This window comes from Tamandua tetradactyla, chromosome 11, assembly GCF_023851605.1.
Source record: "Tamandua tetradactyla isolate mTamTet1 chromosome 11, mTamTet1.pri, whole genome shotgun sequence".
In the NCBI taxonomy this organism is placed as follows: domain Eukaryota; kingdom Metazoa; phylum Chordata; class Mammalia; order Pilosa; family Myrmecophagidae; genus Tamandua; species Tamandua tetradactyla.
The window spans coordinates 40,020,687-40,039,341 of NC_135337.1; the positions used below are offsets into that span (position 1 = coordinate 40,020,687).

Here is an 18,655-nt window from a genome sequence, read left to right on the forward strand (position 1 = left end):
GGTTGCGTGACTTTGTTGCTAAAAGTGAGGCTATTTACATAGATTCCCTGGCCTTCTCTAATTGTCTGCCGAGCAATCAAATTAAAACTCTGACCACCCTGAATAAATAACCTCCGAGTACTCATTTGTCGGATCTAAGAGTATGCTTAATTCTTCCATAGTCTCCTGATCCGTGTCTTAACTGCAGGTGAGCGCAGCGCCCCGGGGTTGCGTGGGAGGGCTGGGGGCGCGGATTCCTTTCGCAGCTAGGGATCCCCACAGCTTGCAGCTTTTAAACTGCACCCTCAGAGGGGCTTCTGTGACGCGGCGAAGCTCACGTGCGCAGCAAATTCAGTGGTCGTCCTTGTGAATGAAATGTTTTGCTTCCAGCGTAACAACTTGGCGTGATGGACTGCAGAAATGACCGGCGGTCGGCTATTTTCTCTTTGTTCCAACTGTAGGTTAGTGTTTCACCGTGTGTGGCTGATTTGTTTAAAATTTAATTTTCCCTACATCAATATGGAAAGCACTTAATGGACCTCAAATCTTCTTCGTTTTAAGTCCCATAGATGCACTCTCTTGAAGTGTCGGTTCAAACATTATACCATTTTGAAGAAGGGGATAAAACACTCTGAGTGAAAATCTTTAGGGTTCGATAACTTTTTCTTTCTCCTTCATGTTTCTAGCTAAGAGTTATTGCACTCATACTCTGACAGGCATTTTAGCACACACTAATAAAACAACTCTTTTATTTTGTAAGTATGGTATATGATGTCTTATGCTTCATTCACTGGGTAATAATGTTATAAATCTTTTTATTAATCAAAAGAAAAACTTTCTCTATGGCTAGTTTTCATAGTCAATATCTATTGTTTGGAGATGTTTGCTAAGAACATTTGAATCTGAAGAAAAACTAGGATTCTAGACTTGGAAAGCAGTGTGGTACCGAAACAATGATTTAGATATTGTATGAATATAAGTTGAAATCCATTCGCCCACCTCCGAATACAAATTATTGTAAAAATAGCACATATATTTTCCATTTTGTATGGAAGGGTTCTACACTCCTTGGTGGCTTGGCATATTTTATTTTTCAATATTTTCATAGTATCATGTTAGACTGAGAAAAAAATCCAAATTACATTCCCTGTGTCTGGAGTAATTTCTCTGTAATTTTGGAAGAGTTCACTGTAAAGACAGTAAAATCACATTCTACCCTCTTCAAAGAGACAAAGGAAATAATAGATATGAAGTACAAAGATATGAAAAGTTAAATGTGATATATAGTGAAGCATATATATATATTTGTTTTAATACAAAGTAAATACAAGTGATGTGGCTGGCTGGAATTTGCCTTAAATTGTGACTCCACATTCCCCTTTATAGAAAAGTTAAGCCCTACAAGGTCCATCATGCCCCTTGTGATACTCTTTGGCTCTTTAGGAAGTTGTTCTGTCTGTTATGGCCCTAGCATAGGTGACCCCTACTTTTAAACCGTGTACAAAGGCTTTATTTGCATTTTTACTTAATCTTCCTCCAGATATAAAAAGGCTAGGCATGGTAGTAGTTGCCATTTTGTAGAGGTGGAAACTGAGGCTCAAAGAGTCCAAGTAACTAGCCCAAGGTCACAGATGTAGCAAGGAGTAGAACAAGAAAACAAGCCAGATTTTGATTCTGTAGCCCACCCTGCTACCTTTTTACTCAATGATTTGAAGCCGGTTTTTTTTTTTTCCTAATCTGATGAAAGGTTTAGTCTCTTCCCAGAAAAAATGCCTATATCCACATAAATACAAAAGGTTGCATTTTCAGTGTCCACTAACCCTCTGAAACCCTTACTGGGCTCTCAGGTCAATAATCTCTGCTCTAACTACATCTGTTGCTGAATTCATCAGAAGAGCAAATACATTCTCTCTCTGTACACACACAGACTCATACACATATATAATCTTTTACTAATAGGAGCAGCCCTTAAATTTTGGTAACTTTCAAGTGGGTGAAAATTCACTTAGCAACTGAAACAACTAAGAAAATGATATCTTGTAACTCTAATTGACTCTATAAATTTCTAAAATGCAATTTAGAACAATGGCGCTTATTTGAAACTAAATCTTTTGTTCAGGCCTCTTCAACTACCCTGCAGCAGCAAAGAATATGGAGGCATGCCTTTACTTACTGAATGGAAACTATTTTTCTTTCTTCCTAGAGATGGCAAATCCTGAGGCAGTTATAACTAACTGCAGCTCTCATGAAGAGGAAAATCACTGCAATTTTAACCAGCCCACAACCATCTCTGAGGAGCTCCTATTAGAAGACCAAATGAGGCGAAAACTCAAATTCTTTTTTATGAATCCTTGTGAGAAGTTCTGGGCTCGAGGTAGAAAACCATGGAAACTTGTCATACAAATTCTAAAAATTGCAATGGTGACAATACAGGTGAGCATTTCAGATCATGAGTTTGGCAAAGGCATCTTTTAATAGCAAAGAGGACATATGAATAGCGGTTTTATGAGTTTTAACTGTGCATAATGGGAAACAATAAACAGGGAAACATACTGTCTTAAACTCTTCTCTTTTCAACAGCGATGAAAGAAGATGGTATTTTTTCCTTACTTTTTTTCCTCACCTTTCACTACATTATAATTTAATCATATAATATTATTAGTTTTCAAGAAAAGTTAAATTTTAATATTTTGCTTTCGATAGAGACATGTAGCTGAAAGTTTCTGAATCAGCCATGGAAACTAACCGTTGGCCAACCAGTGGACTTTCTTTTCCTTCCCAGTTAGTTCCCTGGAAATCTCCTTCTCTTCAGAAACTTCAAGGTTTCTGTCACAGGCAAATGATTGGATACAGGCACGTGATCATGGGAGTCATGCCACGGAAGAATGTAGAGTTAATTAAGGAAAGGAGTGGCATTAGCTAGTGAAATACTGAATTTCATTTTTCTTCAGAGGGATATTTTGAATCTCATTTCTTTGGTATCTCAAACATTTTTGGGAGGAAACCATATTTTGTGATTCTTTATACATACTGGTCGTGACTTACTCTTGTGAAGATATGTCTTCCTGCTAGTGAGAGTAGTTATTTCTTGTTAAAAGCAAAGGGACAAAAATAAAAGCAGATTTTAAAACAGGAAAAAATTTGTTGTGATAGGTCTGTTTTTATTGCTTTCTCTTCCTAGAAACTTAGGAAGTTTACTTATGCAATAACTTAGTGAAAAAAATTGCATAAGTAAATGAACAACTGGTATTGAAGGAGCAAGTTTTTCAAAAACCCTGAAATCATTCATCTAAACTGCTTATGGAGAGCAAATACTTATAAATGTTAGAAGTTCAAATGATTTCTACAATCATATAAAGTTGTTAGAATTCCTGCTTAAATTCCTAATTCTAGATGTTGTGTCAAGGGAAACAAACATTTGAGCTCTCCTCTGTTTGAATACATTAGTTCATTTAATTCCAACAGCATTCCAACTGTATAAATACAAGCACTCCATTTTACAGAGGAAGAACCTGAATTTACAGTTTTAAAAATGCCACATGGCTAAACATAATGAACTGCACTGCATAATTAACTGCACTGATATATATATATCACATTCAGAAACATTCAGACATATATATATATGAATGTGATTGAAAGAAGAAATGTTAAGTTTTATATATGGTAATATAATAAGAATTTTTTAAAAATCCATGGCACTGTACACCACACAAACAGTGGACTCTAATTTAAAACATGGGCTATGTAGTTAATAGTACAGTTATAAAAACATGCTTTCGTCAATTGTAACAAAGATACCACACCAATACAAGATGTTAATAATACATGGTATATGGGAATCCTGTATTTTATGCATGATTGTTCTCTAAATCTACAACTTCTCTAATGAAAAAAAAACATATTTATATATATATTAAGCCACATGGCAGTGGGTATGCTTCACAGCAGAATTCAGACTTTAGAGGCAAGTACTCTGTTTCTGATGCATCACCATGAAAATGGTCATTTGATTCTTGGTATAGTGTTTGGAGAGTTAGAATTGAACTTCTAAACTTTCAGATGGTAATATGATGCATTACAACAGAGCAGGTTTTCTGTGCTGTTTCTTATAAGTAAGGGGGAAAAGCCTGTATCAATTGCAATGAACATTTTCTACTTACTTATTGAGTACCACGTGAATATTTGCTGCATACCGACTAAATATTTTATGGGTATTGTCATGTTTATTTCTAAAGCAAATCTGAGGTATCCCCATTTTACAGATGAGAACACTGAAGTTTACTGAGGTAAAAGAAAGGTAAAATAGTCAGGAAACTAGAAGAATAGAGCTGGGATTAAAATCCAGGATTATAGAACTTCCAGAGAAGCTCCAGGAATCACTCGTCCTCCAAAAACAGCTAGTGGGTAGGCAGAAACTGTCTGAAACAACTGTTCTGGGGTTCCAGAAGCCAGGGAAGCACTGTATAGCATTCAAGGAAAAGCAGGACAAATAAATGAAAAACTGAGGTAAAAAATTACGGTAAATTGCCAGCACCCATCCCCCACTCTTGAGTTGAGCTGCAGATGGAGAGGGACCCTCTTTCCCAAGAACAGGAGGGGGATGGGATTGGGTATGACTAAGTAGTGATCACAGCTTTCAATTAACTAATTTAGATCACTGGGTCCCAGCGCTGAACTGCTATTTTAGCTTGCCCTGGACAGGGACTGCTGTGGCCATTATTTCAACCCTACCCCCAGACAGGCGTGAAGGCAGTGGAGGTGTAAAGACACAGGGTCTTTTTAGGGCTGCAGAAAATGTTTGCTAAAAAATGTCATCTTCTGGACTGATCAGGAAAGCGTAACTTCAGGGAGCTTCCAAAAGACTTTTTCATGTCTTTCCTGACCCTCTCCCCCCAGGGCTCTTTGGAATTGGTCTGCACTCCCTTCATGGGCCCCTGGCCCTGTTTTGGCTGGGAAATGCTTACTTGGGAAAGTCTTCTCTCAGGTGACCCTTCTCCCAGAATCTGCCCTCATGGCAAAAGCAGCTAGAGGAAATAAAAGGAGAGTAAAAAAACAAAAACAAAAACCACAAAAACAAGCAAACAAAAAACTAGAGAGGCAAAACAAAAACAAACAGAACAGATCAAGACTCCTGGAAAAGGAACACAGAAAAGGAAAAGGAACATAGAAAAGGAAACTTTCTCTTGGGGTAAAACAATTGCTCAAATACTGCAATGCCTACCTAGGACAAGAATCGGAAGAAACATGAAAAAAATCTCATTAGTTAAACATATGCAATTCCACAGGTCTACAATAAGTTGAACCAAGTATCAAAGAAGAGCCTTAACACACAGCCAATCAGGAATAAACCAAGACAAACCAGAGAAACTGACCTTCAGTATAAACCATCAAGATAATCAAATGCCTAGAAATCAGCAAAAAATTACAAGCTGTATTAAGAAACAGGAAGATATGGCCCAAAGGAACAAATTAAAACTTTGGAGGAGACACAGATTTTGAAATAAGTAATCAAAGATGTTCAAACAAATAAATTTAAGGTGATGAAGGAAAATATGGCTAAAGAGGTAAAGGATATTTATGCTGGGTGACCATAAAGAAGAATTTCGAAGTATGAAAAGAAAGAATTTATGGGAATGAAAGGCACATTAGAAGAGATTAAAAATATACTGGGAGCATACAATGGCAGATTTGAACAGGCAGAAGGAAGAATTAGTGAACTAGAAGATAGGACTATTGAAATCCTAAACACAGAAAAGCTGATAGAGAAAAAAAATGGAAAAAAATAAGCAGGGTCTCAAGAAATTGAATGACAGCATGAAGTGCATAAACATATGCACCATGGCATCCCAGAAGGAGAAGACTAGGATAAAAGAGAAAATCCAGGATTATTTTCTCTAAGTATATTCCCTGAATACTCCTTAATCTTCTGGGGAGCACAGCTAATCTTCCTGTCTAGTATGCATGTAGTGTGGTCAAGAAGAAAATTGGCCAATGGTTTAAAATATTAAGCCAGGTATGAATAACCATGTAAAAGGCAATAGGTAAGTTTTTTCTTAAATATCTTTATTGACAAATCTTCATACACATATAGTCCATACTTGATGTAGTCAATGGCTCACAATATCATCACATAGTTGTGTATCCATCACCATGATCATTTTTTAGAACATTTGCATCACTCCAGAAAAAAAAGAAAACACTCATACACACTGTACCCCTTTTCCCCTCTCTCCTTGACCACTAATATTTCCATCTACCCAATTTATTTTACATTTTGTCCCCCCATTAGTTATTTAACTTTTTTTAAATTGTGAAATATAACATATATGCAAAAAAGCAATAAGTTTCTGAGTACATTTTAACAAGTATTTATAGAACAGATTTGAAAGTGTGATGTGGGTTACATTTTCATTTTTCTTCTAGCCACTCCAACACACTGGAGACCAAAAGAAATACCAATATAATGATTCAGCAGTCATACTCATTTGCTAAATCCTATCTTCTCTGTAAACTCCTTCTCTCTTTTTCTTCTTTTTTTTGTGAAAAATAACATATATACAAAAAGGCAATAAATTTCATAGTATATCACAACAATTAGTTGTAGAACAGACTTCAGAGATTAGTATGGGTTAAAATTCCACAATTTTAGGTTTTAACATCTAGTTGCTCTAAGGTACTGAAGACCAAAGAAATATCAATAGAATGATTCATACTCATTTGTTAAGCCCTACTTTCTCTGTATAACTCCACCATCAACTTTGATCTTTCTCCCATTCTTTAGGGGTATTTGGACTATGCCCATTCTAACTATTTCATGTATTCCTACTGTTGATCATATGGGGTAGGGGACTGAACTAGTTGATGTTATGGAGAGGTTGGCCCCTCTGCATTTCAGCACTTATTTAGTCCAGGAACCCATCAGGAGATTGTAGGTTTCTGAAAAGTTACCTTAATGCATGGCAAATTTGTAGAATCTTATATAATGCCCTAGGTATTCTTTAGGATTGGCTGGAATGGTCTTGATTAGGGTTTGGCAAGTTATGAAAGGTAGCAATGTTTAACTGAAGCTTGCATAAGAGTGACCTCCAGAGTAGCCTCTCAACTCTATTTGAATTCTCTCTGCCACTGATATCTTATTTGTTACACTTCTTTTCCCCCTTTGGACAGGATGGCATTGTTGATCCCATGGTGCAGGGCCAGGCTCATACCTGGGAGTCGTCTCCCATGCTGCCAGTGAGACTTTCATCCCTGGATACCATGTCCCACGTAGGGAGGAGGGCAATGGTTTCATTTGCTGAGTTGGGCGAGAGAGAGAGAGAGAGAGAGAGAGAGAGAGAGAGAGAGAGAGACCACATCTGAGCAACAAAAGAGGTCCTCCAGAGGTGACTCTTAGACATACCTATACGTAGGCTAAGCTTCTCTGCTACATATATAAGCTTCACAGGAGCAAACCTCAAGATCATTGATTTGGGTGTCCCTAATGTTTGACATAGTATTCAGGGTTTCCCTGGTGGTGAAGTTTAATTCCCTATTTTTTCTCCCATCCCACAAGGGACTTTACCAATACTTTCTGATTATCTGCTTAATATACTCTGGGATATATCCAGGCATTATGTTAAGCTATACAGGATTAAAGGCCCTCCTTCTTATTCTGGGCTCCATGTGTTTGGGTTGTTTAAATGATCAATCCAGACAGTCTGAGTTAGATTATGTACTACAGAAAATTTAGGTTCTGAACAAAATAAACTTCTTTCTTTGGTCTCAAAGAGTAGATTAAGTTTTAAAATGCAATGTCCTCCTCACCCCTGTATTGTGAATTACCTTAATCCTGACCTGATCAGCTTCATTCTTATCTCTAAATACTAGGATGTATATATATATATATATACATATAAAACAGCCCCCTCAAAATCTAGAATAACAATTTCCACTCCAGGCTAAATGTGACTGCTATAGGAGCTTACAATTAGGCCCCAGTTTTCTTATAAGTATTTCCTAAGTGAGACCATACAATATTTGCTCTTTTGTTTCTGGCTTATTTTGCCTCACCAAATGTTCCACAGGTTCATTCATATTGTTGCATGCCTCACAACTTCGTTCCTTTTTGTAGCAGCACAATGTTCAGTCATACATATACACCATCGTTCACCAATCTACTTCTCAGTCAGTGCATCTTTCAGCTACCTCCATCTACTGGGACTCACGTATAACGTCCAAAGTCAAGTCCATCAACATTCTCAATTTTAGATAATTGCATTGTTCCCAAGAGAAAGATAGCTAATAAACACACCCTCACCAAGTAGAAGATCCAAACCTCCCCCTAACTCTTGTTCCTCCCCCCATTATGTACCCTTGGTATTGCTGCAATCCTGTTGTTGTTTTCCTGTTAAACACAGTCCATAGCATGCAGTAGTATTTTCCCCAAATACCCTGAAATTATACAGTCTTTCTACAAGATTCATACCTTTGCAGTAGTTCATGCAAGAACTTATAGTTTTAATCAGGGGGACACATGAGTATATACAACCTCCTTCAATCATGTTCACCTTCAATATGGTAATATTACTTATAGACCCACTAGTGAGCCACCTTCATGTCCATCTATTCCCTTACAGTTAAGTTCAACTTCATTAGCTAACTGTTCACCCATCTCAAGCTTCCATGTGTGTCTAGGTCCCCTATATTCTGTATTATAAGCCTTTGATTTTACCTTTATCATGGTCATAAAAGTGGAGTCATATAGTATCTACCTTTTGTGTCTGACTTATTTCACTCAGTATTATGTCCTCAAGGCTCATCCATCTTGTCATGTAGTTCAGGATGTCATTTTGTCTTACTCTTGCATAATATTCCATCATATGTATATATCACATTTTGTTAATCCACTCTTCTGTTGATGGGCACTTGGGTTGTTTTCATCTTTTGGTAATTGTGAATAATGCTGCTATGAACTGGTGTACAAATCTCTATTTGTGTCACTGCTTTCAGCTCTTCTAGTTTATACCAGGTCATAGGGCAACTTGATATTTAGTTTTCTGAGGGATCACCAGACTGTCTTCCATAATGGCTGTACCATTATATATTCCCACCAGTAGTGCATAAGTGTTCCAATTTCTCCAAATCCTCTACAACATTTGTAGTTTCCTGTTTGTTTAGTAGCAGCCATTCTCATAGGAGTGAGGTGGTATCTCATTGTAGTCTTGATCTGCATTTCCCTTATAGCTAATGAAAATGAACATCTCTTCATGTGCCTTTTTTAGCCATCTGTGTTTGCTCTTCAGAAAAATATCTATTCATATCTTTAGCTTACTTTATAATTGGGTTGCTTGATCTTCTGTTGTTGAGTTGTATGATTTCTTTATGTATTCAGGATATCAAACCTTTGTCTGATTTGTGATTTCCAAATGTTTTCACCCATTGAGTTGGCTGCCTCTTCACCTTTTTAGCAAAGACTTTTGAGGCACAGAAACATTTGATTTTGAGGAGTTCCCATTTATCTATTTTTTCTTTTGTTGCTTGTGCTTCAGTTTTAAAGTTTAGGAAGCTACCTCCTATTACTAGGTCTTGAAGATGTTTCTCTACGTTTTCTTCTAGGTGCTTTATGATACTGGTCCTTATATTTAGGTGTTTCATTCAATTTGAGTTAATTTTTGTATAGGGTGTAAAGTAACAGTCCTCTTTCATTCTTCTGGCTATTGATGTCCAGTTCTCCCATACCCATTCATTAAAAAGACTTTTTTTTATCCCAGTTCTGTGGATTTAGGGACCTTGTCAAAGATCAGTTAACCACAGGTTTGGTGGTCTATTTCTGTACTCTTGATTCAATTCCATTGGTTGATACTTCTGTCTTTGTACCAGTACCATGCTGTTTTGACCACTGTGGCTTTGTAATAAGTTTGAAATCAGAGAGTGTTAATTCTTCCACTTCATTCTTCTTTTTTAGGATGCTTTTAGCTATTTGGGGTCTCTTTCCCTTCCAAATGAATATGGTAACTAGCTTTTCCAAGTCCTCAAAGTAGGTTGTTGGAATTTTGATTGGTACTGCATTGAATCTGTAGATCATCAATTAGGTAGAATTAACGTCTACATTTAACTTTCCTATCCATGAGCACAGAATGTTTTCCCACCTATTTAGATCTTCTTTGATTTCTTTTACCAATATTATGTAGTTCTCTGTGTACAAGTACTTTACATCTCTGGTTAGGTTCATTCCTAGATACTTGATTCTTTTAGTTGCTATTTTGAATGGAATTTTTTCCTTAATTGACTCCTCAGTTAGGTCATTCCTTGTGTATAGAAACATCAGTGATTTTTTCACATTAATTTTATAACCTGACACCTTGCTGAATTTATTAGCTCAACTAACTTTTTCATAGATTTCTCAGGATTTTCCAAATATAGTATCATATCATCTGCAAATAATGAATGCTTTCCTCTTCCTTTCTAATTTGGATGTCTTTTGTTTCTTTTTCCTGCCTGATTGCTCTCACTAGAACTTCTAGTATAATGGTGAATAATAGTGGTGACAGAGGGCATCCTTGTCTCATTACTGATCTTAGGGGGAAGCTTTCAGCCTCTAACCATTGAGTATGATGCTGGCTATGGGCTTCTCATATATGTCTATTATCATATTGAGGAGGTAAACTTTGATCCTACCTTTTGAAGTGTTTTTATCAGAAAAAGATGTTGAATTTTGTTGAATGCTTTTTCAGCATCAATTGAAATGATCGTGTGGTTTTTCCCTTTTGATCTGTGAATGTACTGTATTACATTAACTAATTTTCTTGTGTGGAAACATCTTTGCATTCCTGGTATAAACCCCACTTGGTCATGGTGTATGATTATTTTAATGTGCCGTTGGATTCAATTTTTTGAGAATTTTTGCATCTATATTCATTAAGGAAATTGGCCTGTAGCTTTCCTTTCTTGTAGCATCTTTACCTGGTTTTAGTATTAAAGTGATGTTAGAATCATAAAATGAATTAGGTAGTGTTCCTTTTTCCTTATTTTTTTGGAAAAATTTGAGCAGGATTGGTATTAGTTCTTTTTGGAATGTTTGATAAAACTCCCCTATGAAGCCATCTGGCCCTGGGCTTTTCTTTTTAAGAAGATTTTGGATGACTGATTGAATGTCCTTACTTGTGATTGGTTTGTTGAGATCTTCTATTTCTTCCTGAGTCAGTGTGACTTGTTCGTATGTTTCCAGGAATTCGTCCATTTCATCTAAGTGGTCTAATTTGTTGGTGTGTAGTTGTTCATAGTATCCTTTTATGATTTTTGTTAATGTCTTCAGTGTCTGTGATAATGACTTCCCTCTCATTTCTGATTTTGTTTATTTGAATCCTCTCTTTTTTTGTCAGCCTTGGTAGTGTCCCATTGATTTTCTCAAAAAGCCTTATTTTGCTTTTATTGATTCTTTCTATTTTTCTTTTGTCCTCCCATTCATTTAACTCTGCTTTAATTTTTGTTGTTTGCCTTCTTCTATTTGCTTTGGGGTAGTTTGCTGTTATTCCTCCAGGTGAGCAGTTAAAGTCCTTGATTTTTGCTTTTTCTTGATTTTTTTTTTTTTTAATGCAGGCATTTAGGGCAATAAATTTCCCTCTCAGCACAGTCCTTCCCACACCACATAAGTTCTAATATGTTGTATTCTTGTTTTCATTTGTCTCCAGACAGCTACTGATTTCTATAGCAATTTCTTCTTTGACCCACTGGTTCTTTAAGAGTGTGTTGTTTAATCTCCATATATTTGTGAAAGTTCTCCTTTGGTTGTTATTGAGATCCAGCTTCATCCCATTGTGATTAGAGAAAGTGCTTTGAATAATTTCATTATTTTTAAATTTATGAAGAATTGCTTTGTGCTCCAGCATATGATCTATCCTAGAGAATGTTCCATAATGTTCCATACTAGAGAAGAATGTGTATCTTGGTGTTCTGGAGTGTAATGACCTCTATATGTCTGTTAGGTCTAATTAATTTATCAAATTGTTTAAGTTCTCTATTTCTTTGTTGACCCTCTGTCTCATTGTTCTGTCTATACAGGAGAGTTGTATTGAAGTCTCCTAGTATTATGGTTGAAACATCTGTTGCTCCCTTAATTTTTGCTAGTGTCTGTCTCATGTACTTTGGAGCTCCTTGATTGGGAGCATAGACCATTATGATTGTTATTTCTTCTTGATTAATTGTCTGTTTTACTAATATATAGTGTCCATCTTTGTCTCTTATGATGCCTGTATATTTAAAGTCTATTTTATCTGATATTAGTATAGCTACTCCTGATTTCTTTGGTTACAAGTTGGGTGGAACATCTTTTTCCATCCTTTCATTTTCAATCTATTTGTATCCTTGTGCCTAAGATGAGTATCTTGTAAGCAGCATATAGCTAGATTATATTTTAAAATCCATTCTGCCAATCTGTATTGTTTAATTGGTAAATTTAGTCCATTAACATTCAAAGTTATTACTGTAAAGGCATGTCATGAATCTACCATCTTATCCTTTGGATTTTATTTGTAAGATTTATATATCTTTTCTCTCTTTCTCTTTTTGTCTTTAAGTTACCCTTACTGGTACTCTTCAATTCTGTGCTGTCTTCCAGACCTCCCTCTCCTGCCATTTTTTTCAGTTGGCAGAACTCCCTTTAGTATTTCTTGTAGAACCGGTCTCTTGTTAACATATTCTTTCAGCCTTTGTTTGTTTGTGAATATTTTAATCTCCCTCTCAATTTTGAAGGACTATTTGGCTGGGTACAGAATTCTTGGCTGGAAGTCTTTGTCTTTCAGGATCTTAAATATGTCATACCACTGCCTTCTTGCTTCCATAGTGCCAACTGGGTAGTCTGAACTCAGTCTTATGTGGTTTCCTTGTACGTAGTAGATTGCTTTTCTCTTGCTGCTTTCAGGATTTCTGCTTCTTTTCAGCATTTGATAGACTGATTAGTATGTGTCTTGGGGTAGGCCTACTTGCATTTATTCTATTTCTAAGAATCAAGACTGCCGGGACATAGTTCAACAGTTTCAGGTACTTCCCTCTAGCCACTCCAATACACCAAAAACTAAAAAGGAATATCTATATAATGCATAAGAATAACCTCCAGGATAATCTCTCAACTGTTTGAACTCTTTCAGCCACTCTAATTTTATTTTGTTTCATTTCTTTCTTCTTCCTTTTGGTCAAGAAGGTTTTCTCAATCCCATGATGCCAGGTCCTGGCTCTTCCCAGGGAATTCTGTCCCACATTGCCAGGGATATTTACACCCCTGGGAGTCATGTCTTACATGGGGGCGGGGGTGGGGAGGGCAGTGAGTTCATCTGCTGAGTTAGCTTAAAGAGAGAGAGGCCACATCTGAGTAACAAAAGAGGTTCTCTGGGGGTGACTGTTAGGCATAATTATAAGTAGGCTTAGCATATCCTTTGCAGGGATAAGTTTCATAGAGATAAACCCCAAGATCAAGGGCTCACTTTATTGATTTGGTTGTCTCCACTGCTTGTGAGAATATCAGAAATTCCTCAGATGGGGAAGTTGAATATTTCCTCCTTTCACCCCAGTCCCCTATGGGGACTTTGCAAATACTTTTTTGTTCATTGCCCGAATTACTCTGAGATATACCAGGGCATCACACAAACCTGGACAAACCAACAAGATCTCTCACCCTATTCAGGATTCCTTGGACTTATCTAAACTGACCATACAAGTTAAATTAGGTAATGTGCTACCCATAATATAAACTTTGCAGTAGGTAAGTTTTTTTAAAGGAACCAAGGGCTTCTTAATTGTGATGCTTCCTTAGTATATATTTGAATGATAAAGCAAATATTGCAAAAAGGCAATTTTGTAATTGAGCAAATCAGGCTGACTTAGTGACAAATTTCTCTGTTCAGGGACAAAAAAAAGAGGTCTCTCTGTTAAGCTGGAGATTCTGTGTCTGCAGCAGCAAATGAAAGATGTCTACATTGATAGGCCACCCTACCAAAAATTTCCTTTTGCCACTCCCTGGTTCAGTCTGAATTGTAGCAATTTCTTTCTGCCATTGTTAACTTGTGTTTCCCATTTGGCCCTCAAGGGACATGATTACTGTCTTCCCGTTATATCCTCAGTACCAACTAATGGCATGTGGGAGGTACTCATATATTTGAATAAATTGGTAAGAACATATTTGGGAATTCGTTGGAGGCCTTTTGGTCACCAGTTTCAATTGACTTAAAATCCCTGGAATATTAAGCTACATTTTATTGGGATTTAAATGAGGACTTTTAACTTAAAGAAGCTCCTTGGAAACTGGCTGGACAGAGTTGACCTATCGGGGTTCAGGTCATCTATCACAAGTTTTCCCTGATCAGGCCTTGGTTTATTTTGTGTAGTGTGATGAGTAGAGTTAGATTAGTGTGTCAGACTTGGGTTCACATTTTGACCATACTCTTGCAAGTGATGTGACTTGAAAAAATTATTTACCTCCCGGAGCATTTATGCATTCATCTATAAAATGGATATATGAAGACCTAACTTGTGGGATTATTATGAGGAAAACTTCTGGAATAGTGTATGACATATAGATAGATGCTCACTGTTGTATCCTCCTTCCATGTAAAATATACCCGGTCTCACTCTGGGATTTCAGTTAGAGTGTACTCACTCTCTTTTTTTTTTTTTTAAAGTTTTAAAATATGAATTACCATCCATTTTCAGTCAGAGCATATTTTCTGAACTTACAGTGCGCATGTGTGCATGCATGTGTGTATGTGAGAGAGAGAGAGAGAGGAGAATGTGAAAGGGAGGTGGAGTAAAGTGAGGTTTTGGGTATGACTGAAAGGGCTTACGTTAATATGACAGCAGTGAAGTCAAACAACTTTTTTGTATGTGAACAACTGAGCTTCACATAAAACTCTGAGGTCAAATGTGCATGAATATTAAGGATGTGTTATGTTAAATACATTTGAATTTAGAGGTGAATTGAAAGGATAGTTTCTATTTTTAGTCTATGGCCACAATTTTGGTAATTAGACCTATGAACACAGTTTGGACTTATTTAGGGTATTTCTTATAGTATATTATCCATCTGCTCCAAAACCTTCCTCAGAGTCCTACAAAATTCGATTTAAATTCTTTTATGTACCATTCAAGCTCTATATCATCAGCCTGTACTTTTTCTGCTCATGTTCTTTTCTTAGTTTTCTACTAATCATGCTGGTTCAATTCAAGTTCCTCCAAACTGCTAAATTCTACTCTACACTCTTCAAATGCCGTCTACCCAGCTTCGGCACATCCTATGGGACTTTTACATTGTGCTTCCTTCCTTAAGGAACCCTTCCCATCCATTTAGCCAAGGTGATCTGGTTTCTCTGAGCTTCTAAGAACTAAAGGATGAGCTTTTGGGGGTAGGGGGCCAGGTATTAAGTGAGATGATATGTGAAAATAAAGGTTGAAATGTACAAAGCCACCTTTTTAAGTGTTAATACTATAAAACTACCTTATCTTTAAAGACGAGTTAATTTACAGCTAGAAAAAGTTTCATTTCTATTGAATGTACTCAGGATTAATTAGACACTGAATCTCAAATCATTAATTTGTCACCATTTATGGAGATCTTTTGTTTAATTAGACATTGAATCTCAAATCATTAATTTGTCACTATTTATGGAGATCTTAACTAATTTTTACCCGCTTACTTTTTCCTTTTTTTCCTCTTAAGCTGGTCATTTTTGGGCTAAGTAATCAGATGGTGGTAGCTTTCAAAGAAGAAAACACTCTCTCATTCAAACACCTCTTCCTAAAAGGATACGTAGACCAAATCGATGACACATACGCAGTGTACACACAAAGTGAGGTATACGATCAGATCAACTTCGCAGTGAACCAGGTAAGCCAGGGGCACATTCTTTACTTTGGAGAAGGGACAGACTGGGAAAATGTTAGCAATGTACACAGTAGAAACTGACATTTAAGTATAAAGGATGAACGTCGCTGCTTGGAAATGACTAATGGATAAAACCATTTTTAAACAGATTTTCTAAAAACTGCCAACAAGGGCCATGGTGGCTCAGCAGGCTGAGTTCTCGCCTGCCATGCCAGAGACCAGGGTTTGTTTCCCGGTGCCTGCCCATGTGAAAAAACTGCCAACAAGTTTTTACAAAACTAGAATCTGAGAAAAGCTTTTGTTCAGTGACAGACAGAGACATTCAAGACTTAATTAAAAGGATTCAAGCTAGGACTTGGCAGGGGGGCCTCGAAGATTTGAAATCACTAACCATGACGCTAATTGTAAGCTATCATTAGGTTCCTTTCAGGGGCTTTTAACAAGCAATGAGAATATTAACTTTGCAGAATATATATAGCAACCAAAACCTGCAAATACATTTTAAAAATAAGTAAGGCTTCCGTGTCCTAAATTACAATGATTTAAAATTGACTGACCAAAAAGAGTGAGGTTGTTTTTAGTACAGTTAAAGACAAAATCAAGACAATGTGTATTGATTTGCTAATCTTTTTTTTTTTTTGCTATAAACAGTACTTTTTCAAAATTCCAAATCTCTTATCTTGCAAATATTGTCGAAACTGTTCTCAAAGTCAGTTCTCCCACCTTAGGCTAGTTCACAGACCACATTTCAAAATTAGTATAACTTTTTGTCCGAAAATAATTATAGTGCAATAGTGGCTTTTCATTTCTAGAGATAATCTGTGTATGCAAGATGGTAAACTGCTGGACATACATTAATACATCTATTTTTTTTTTTTCACATGAGCAGGCACTGGGAATCGAACACAGGTCTCCAGCATGGCAGGTGACAACTCTGCCACTGAGCCACCATGGCCCGCCCAGTAATACGTATTTATGACACCAAGGATTTCTGATGCATTAGGATTAGGAAAACACAACAGAAATATGCAGTAATAGAAGTAGACTGTATACGTTGTTAAATAGATTTGTAAGGGGGAAAGTAGCATAATGATGGAGATTCAGTTTTGAGATTTTTGTTTTAAGTGCATCATGTTTCTCTAAAGCTACTCTAAGGCAAATTGGTAGTTTGTTGTTTTGGGAGATTGGGGTAGAGGGAAGAGGAAAATGGTCCACCAAATTCTTTAGAAAATATCTTCACCCTTATTACTAGGCCTGAACTCAGTCTATAAAATATAATTTTAATATTAAGACCATGTTGTTTTGTCAAATTTCCATGTTCTTTACAGGACCTCATGTAGATTCCTCATCCCAGTGTATAAAGAGATCATATTAATTGGGGTGATCTTCCTGGAGCAGGTGTTTCTCTACCGTCTTCCTTTGGCTGAAGGCAAATATATCCCTGACCACAATTTTAACAAATAAGCAGGAGTTGTGGTGGCCAATGAAGCCAGTTATTCTCCATGCTTTTAAAGAACTGAAAAGGGAAAACATGAACTTATATTAAAGCAAGAAGGATCTTTGTTTGCTCTAAGGAAACATCTTGCTAGTTAAGGTGACATTCATCAAAGAAATTCACAAGTAGGACAGTGGCATCTCATTCCTTAGAGATATCTGAATGACGACTAATTAGCTATCCTGAAGAGTTTAGCCCCAGCATGTCATATAAATGGATAATCTCCAGGGCTCATCCAGATCCAATACTGTGATCATAACAGCATCACTTTTTATTATATAAGCTTAGGTATTTGAATGTCATTGACCTACTTAGTTTTATTTTTATACTGCATCTTGACGTTCTCTTATTTCTGAAGTCATTTTTGGGTAATTTTTACTGGTTTCTTTACTGGTTCCTTTTCTTTCATCTGCCCCTTCAATTTGGACAGTCCTCAAAGGTTTGCCCTTTTCCTGCAGAAACTGTACTTTCACTACACAGCTTTAGCCATCAACAGGATGAGGTGGCTTTGGCACAGATGCTCACACTCCAGCTTGCCAGCTCACTGGCACCTCAAGATAACTCTGCCCAAAGTATGTTCATATTCGTCCCTGCAACCCCCCACCTCTATTACCTGCTTCCCAGACCTGTTACTCGCTCTGGTCAATTGCTTAGGTTTAAAAGCCCCAGGGTCCTTGAGTAATTTGCTCCTGCAATGCAAGCGTAACTGATAAATTCCTCCTTCTGCACCCACATGACCTACCACCTCTTGGCTGTTTCCTAAAGAATTCACCTGAAATCACTGATCCGATTGCATAGTATTGCTCATGATTTATATGTATAAACAGAAAGAACAGTGTTCAGTGCCAAAGAGTTTTTTGTTTGTTTGTTTGGGTGCATGGGCCACATAGCAGATGGGCATTCTACCACTGAACCACCCATGCACCTACAGCACCACAGAGTTTGATATATTACTCTGTGAAGGCAGAGATACATAACAGGCTCTCAGATATTTGTGAATGACTTAATGAGCACAAAAGGTTCTTTTTATGGATTAGTATCAGGTAATCACAGCAGGACCACAAACAAGCAACGTATAACAAAAGGGCAATTGGTTTCAGTCTGCTTTACTTTTGATGCCACATGACTCAGATAAGACTTTTAATGTTAAATATATATATATATTATCACTGAAAGGATGACCTGGGACCCAGGGAACTGTGTGCAAGGTAGAGCTACAGAGGCAAGAGGGGACAGATGGCTAGTCCCTGACTAAAATCACACAGGCCACAGCTCTTAAGTGCCCCTGTGCAGTCTCATCTGCCAATCCCACATGTCAAGTACCTTAC

The 18,655-nt window shown here is 37.0% G+C and overlaps 1 protein-coding gene across 5 annotated transcripts in view; it reads left to right on the top strand.

Annotated features, from left to right (window-relative positions):
• Positions 1-18,655, top strand: part of MCOLN3 (mucolipin TRP cation channel 3) — a 36,945-nt gene that overhangs the window by 870 nt on the left and 17,420 nt on the right. For 3 of the 5 annotated variants that reach the window (XM_077120428.1, XM_077120424.1, XM_077120425.1), the window contains exons 2-3: positions 2,183-2,412; positions 15,668-15,835. In XM_077120428.1, coding sequence (XP_076976543.1) covers positions 2,183-2,412; positions 15,668-15,835 — 398 coding nt within the window. Of the gene's footprint in view, positions 1-97; positions 188-369; positions 441-2,182; positions 2,413-15,667; positions 15,836-18,655 lie in introns of those variants that run through there. The other 2 variants (XM_077120426.1, XM_077120427.1) reach the window with 2 other exon arrangements.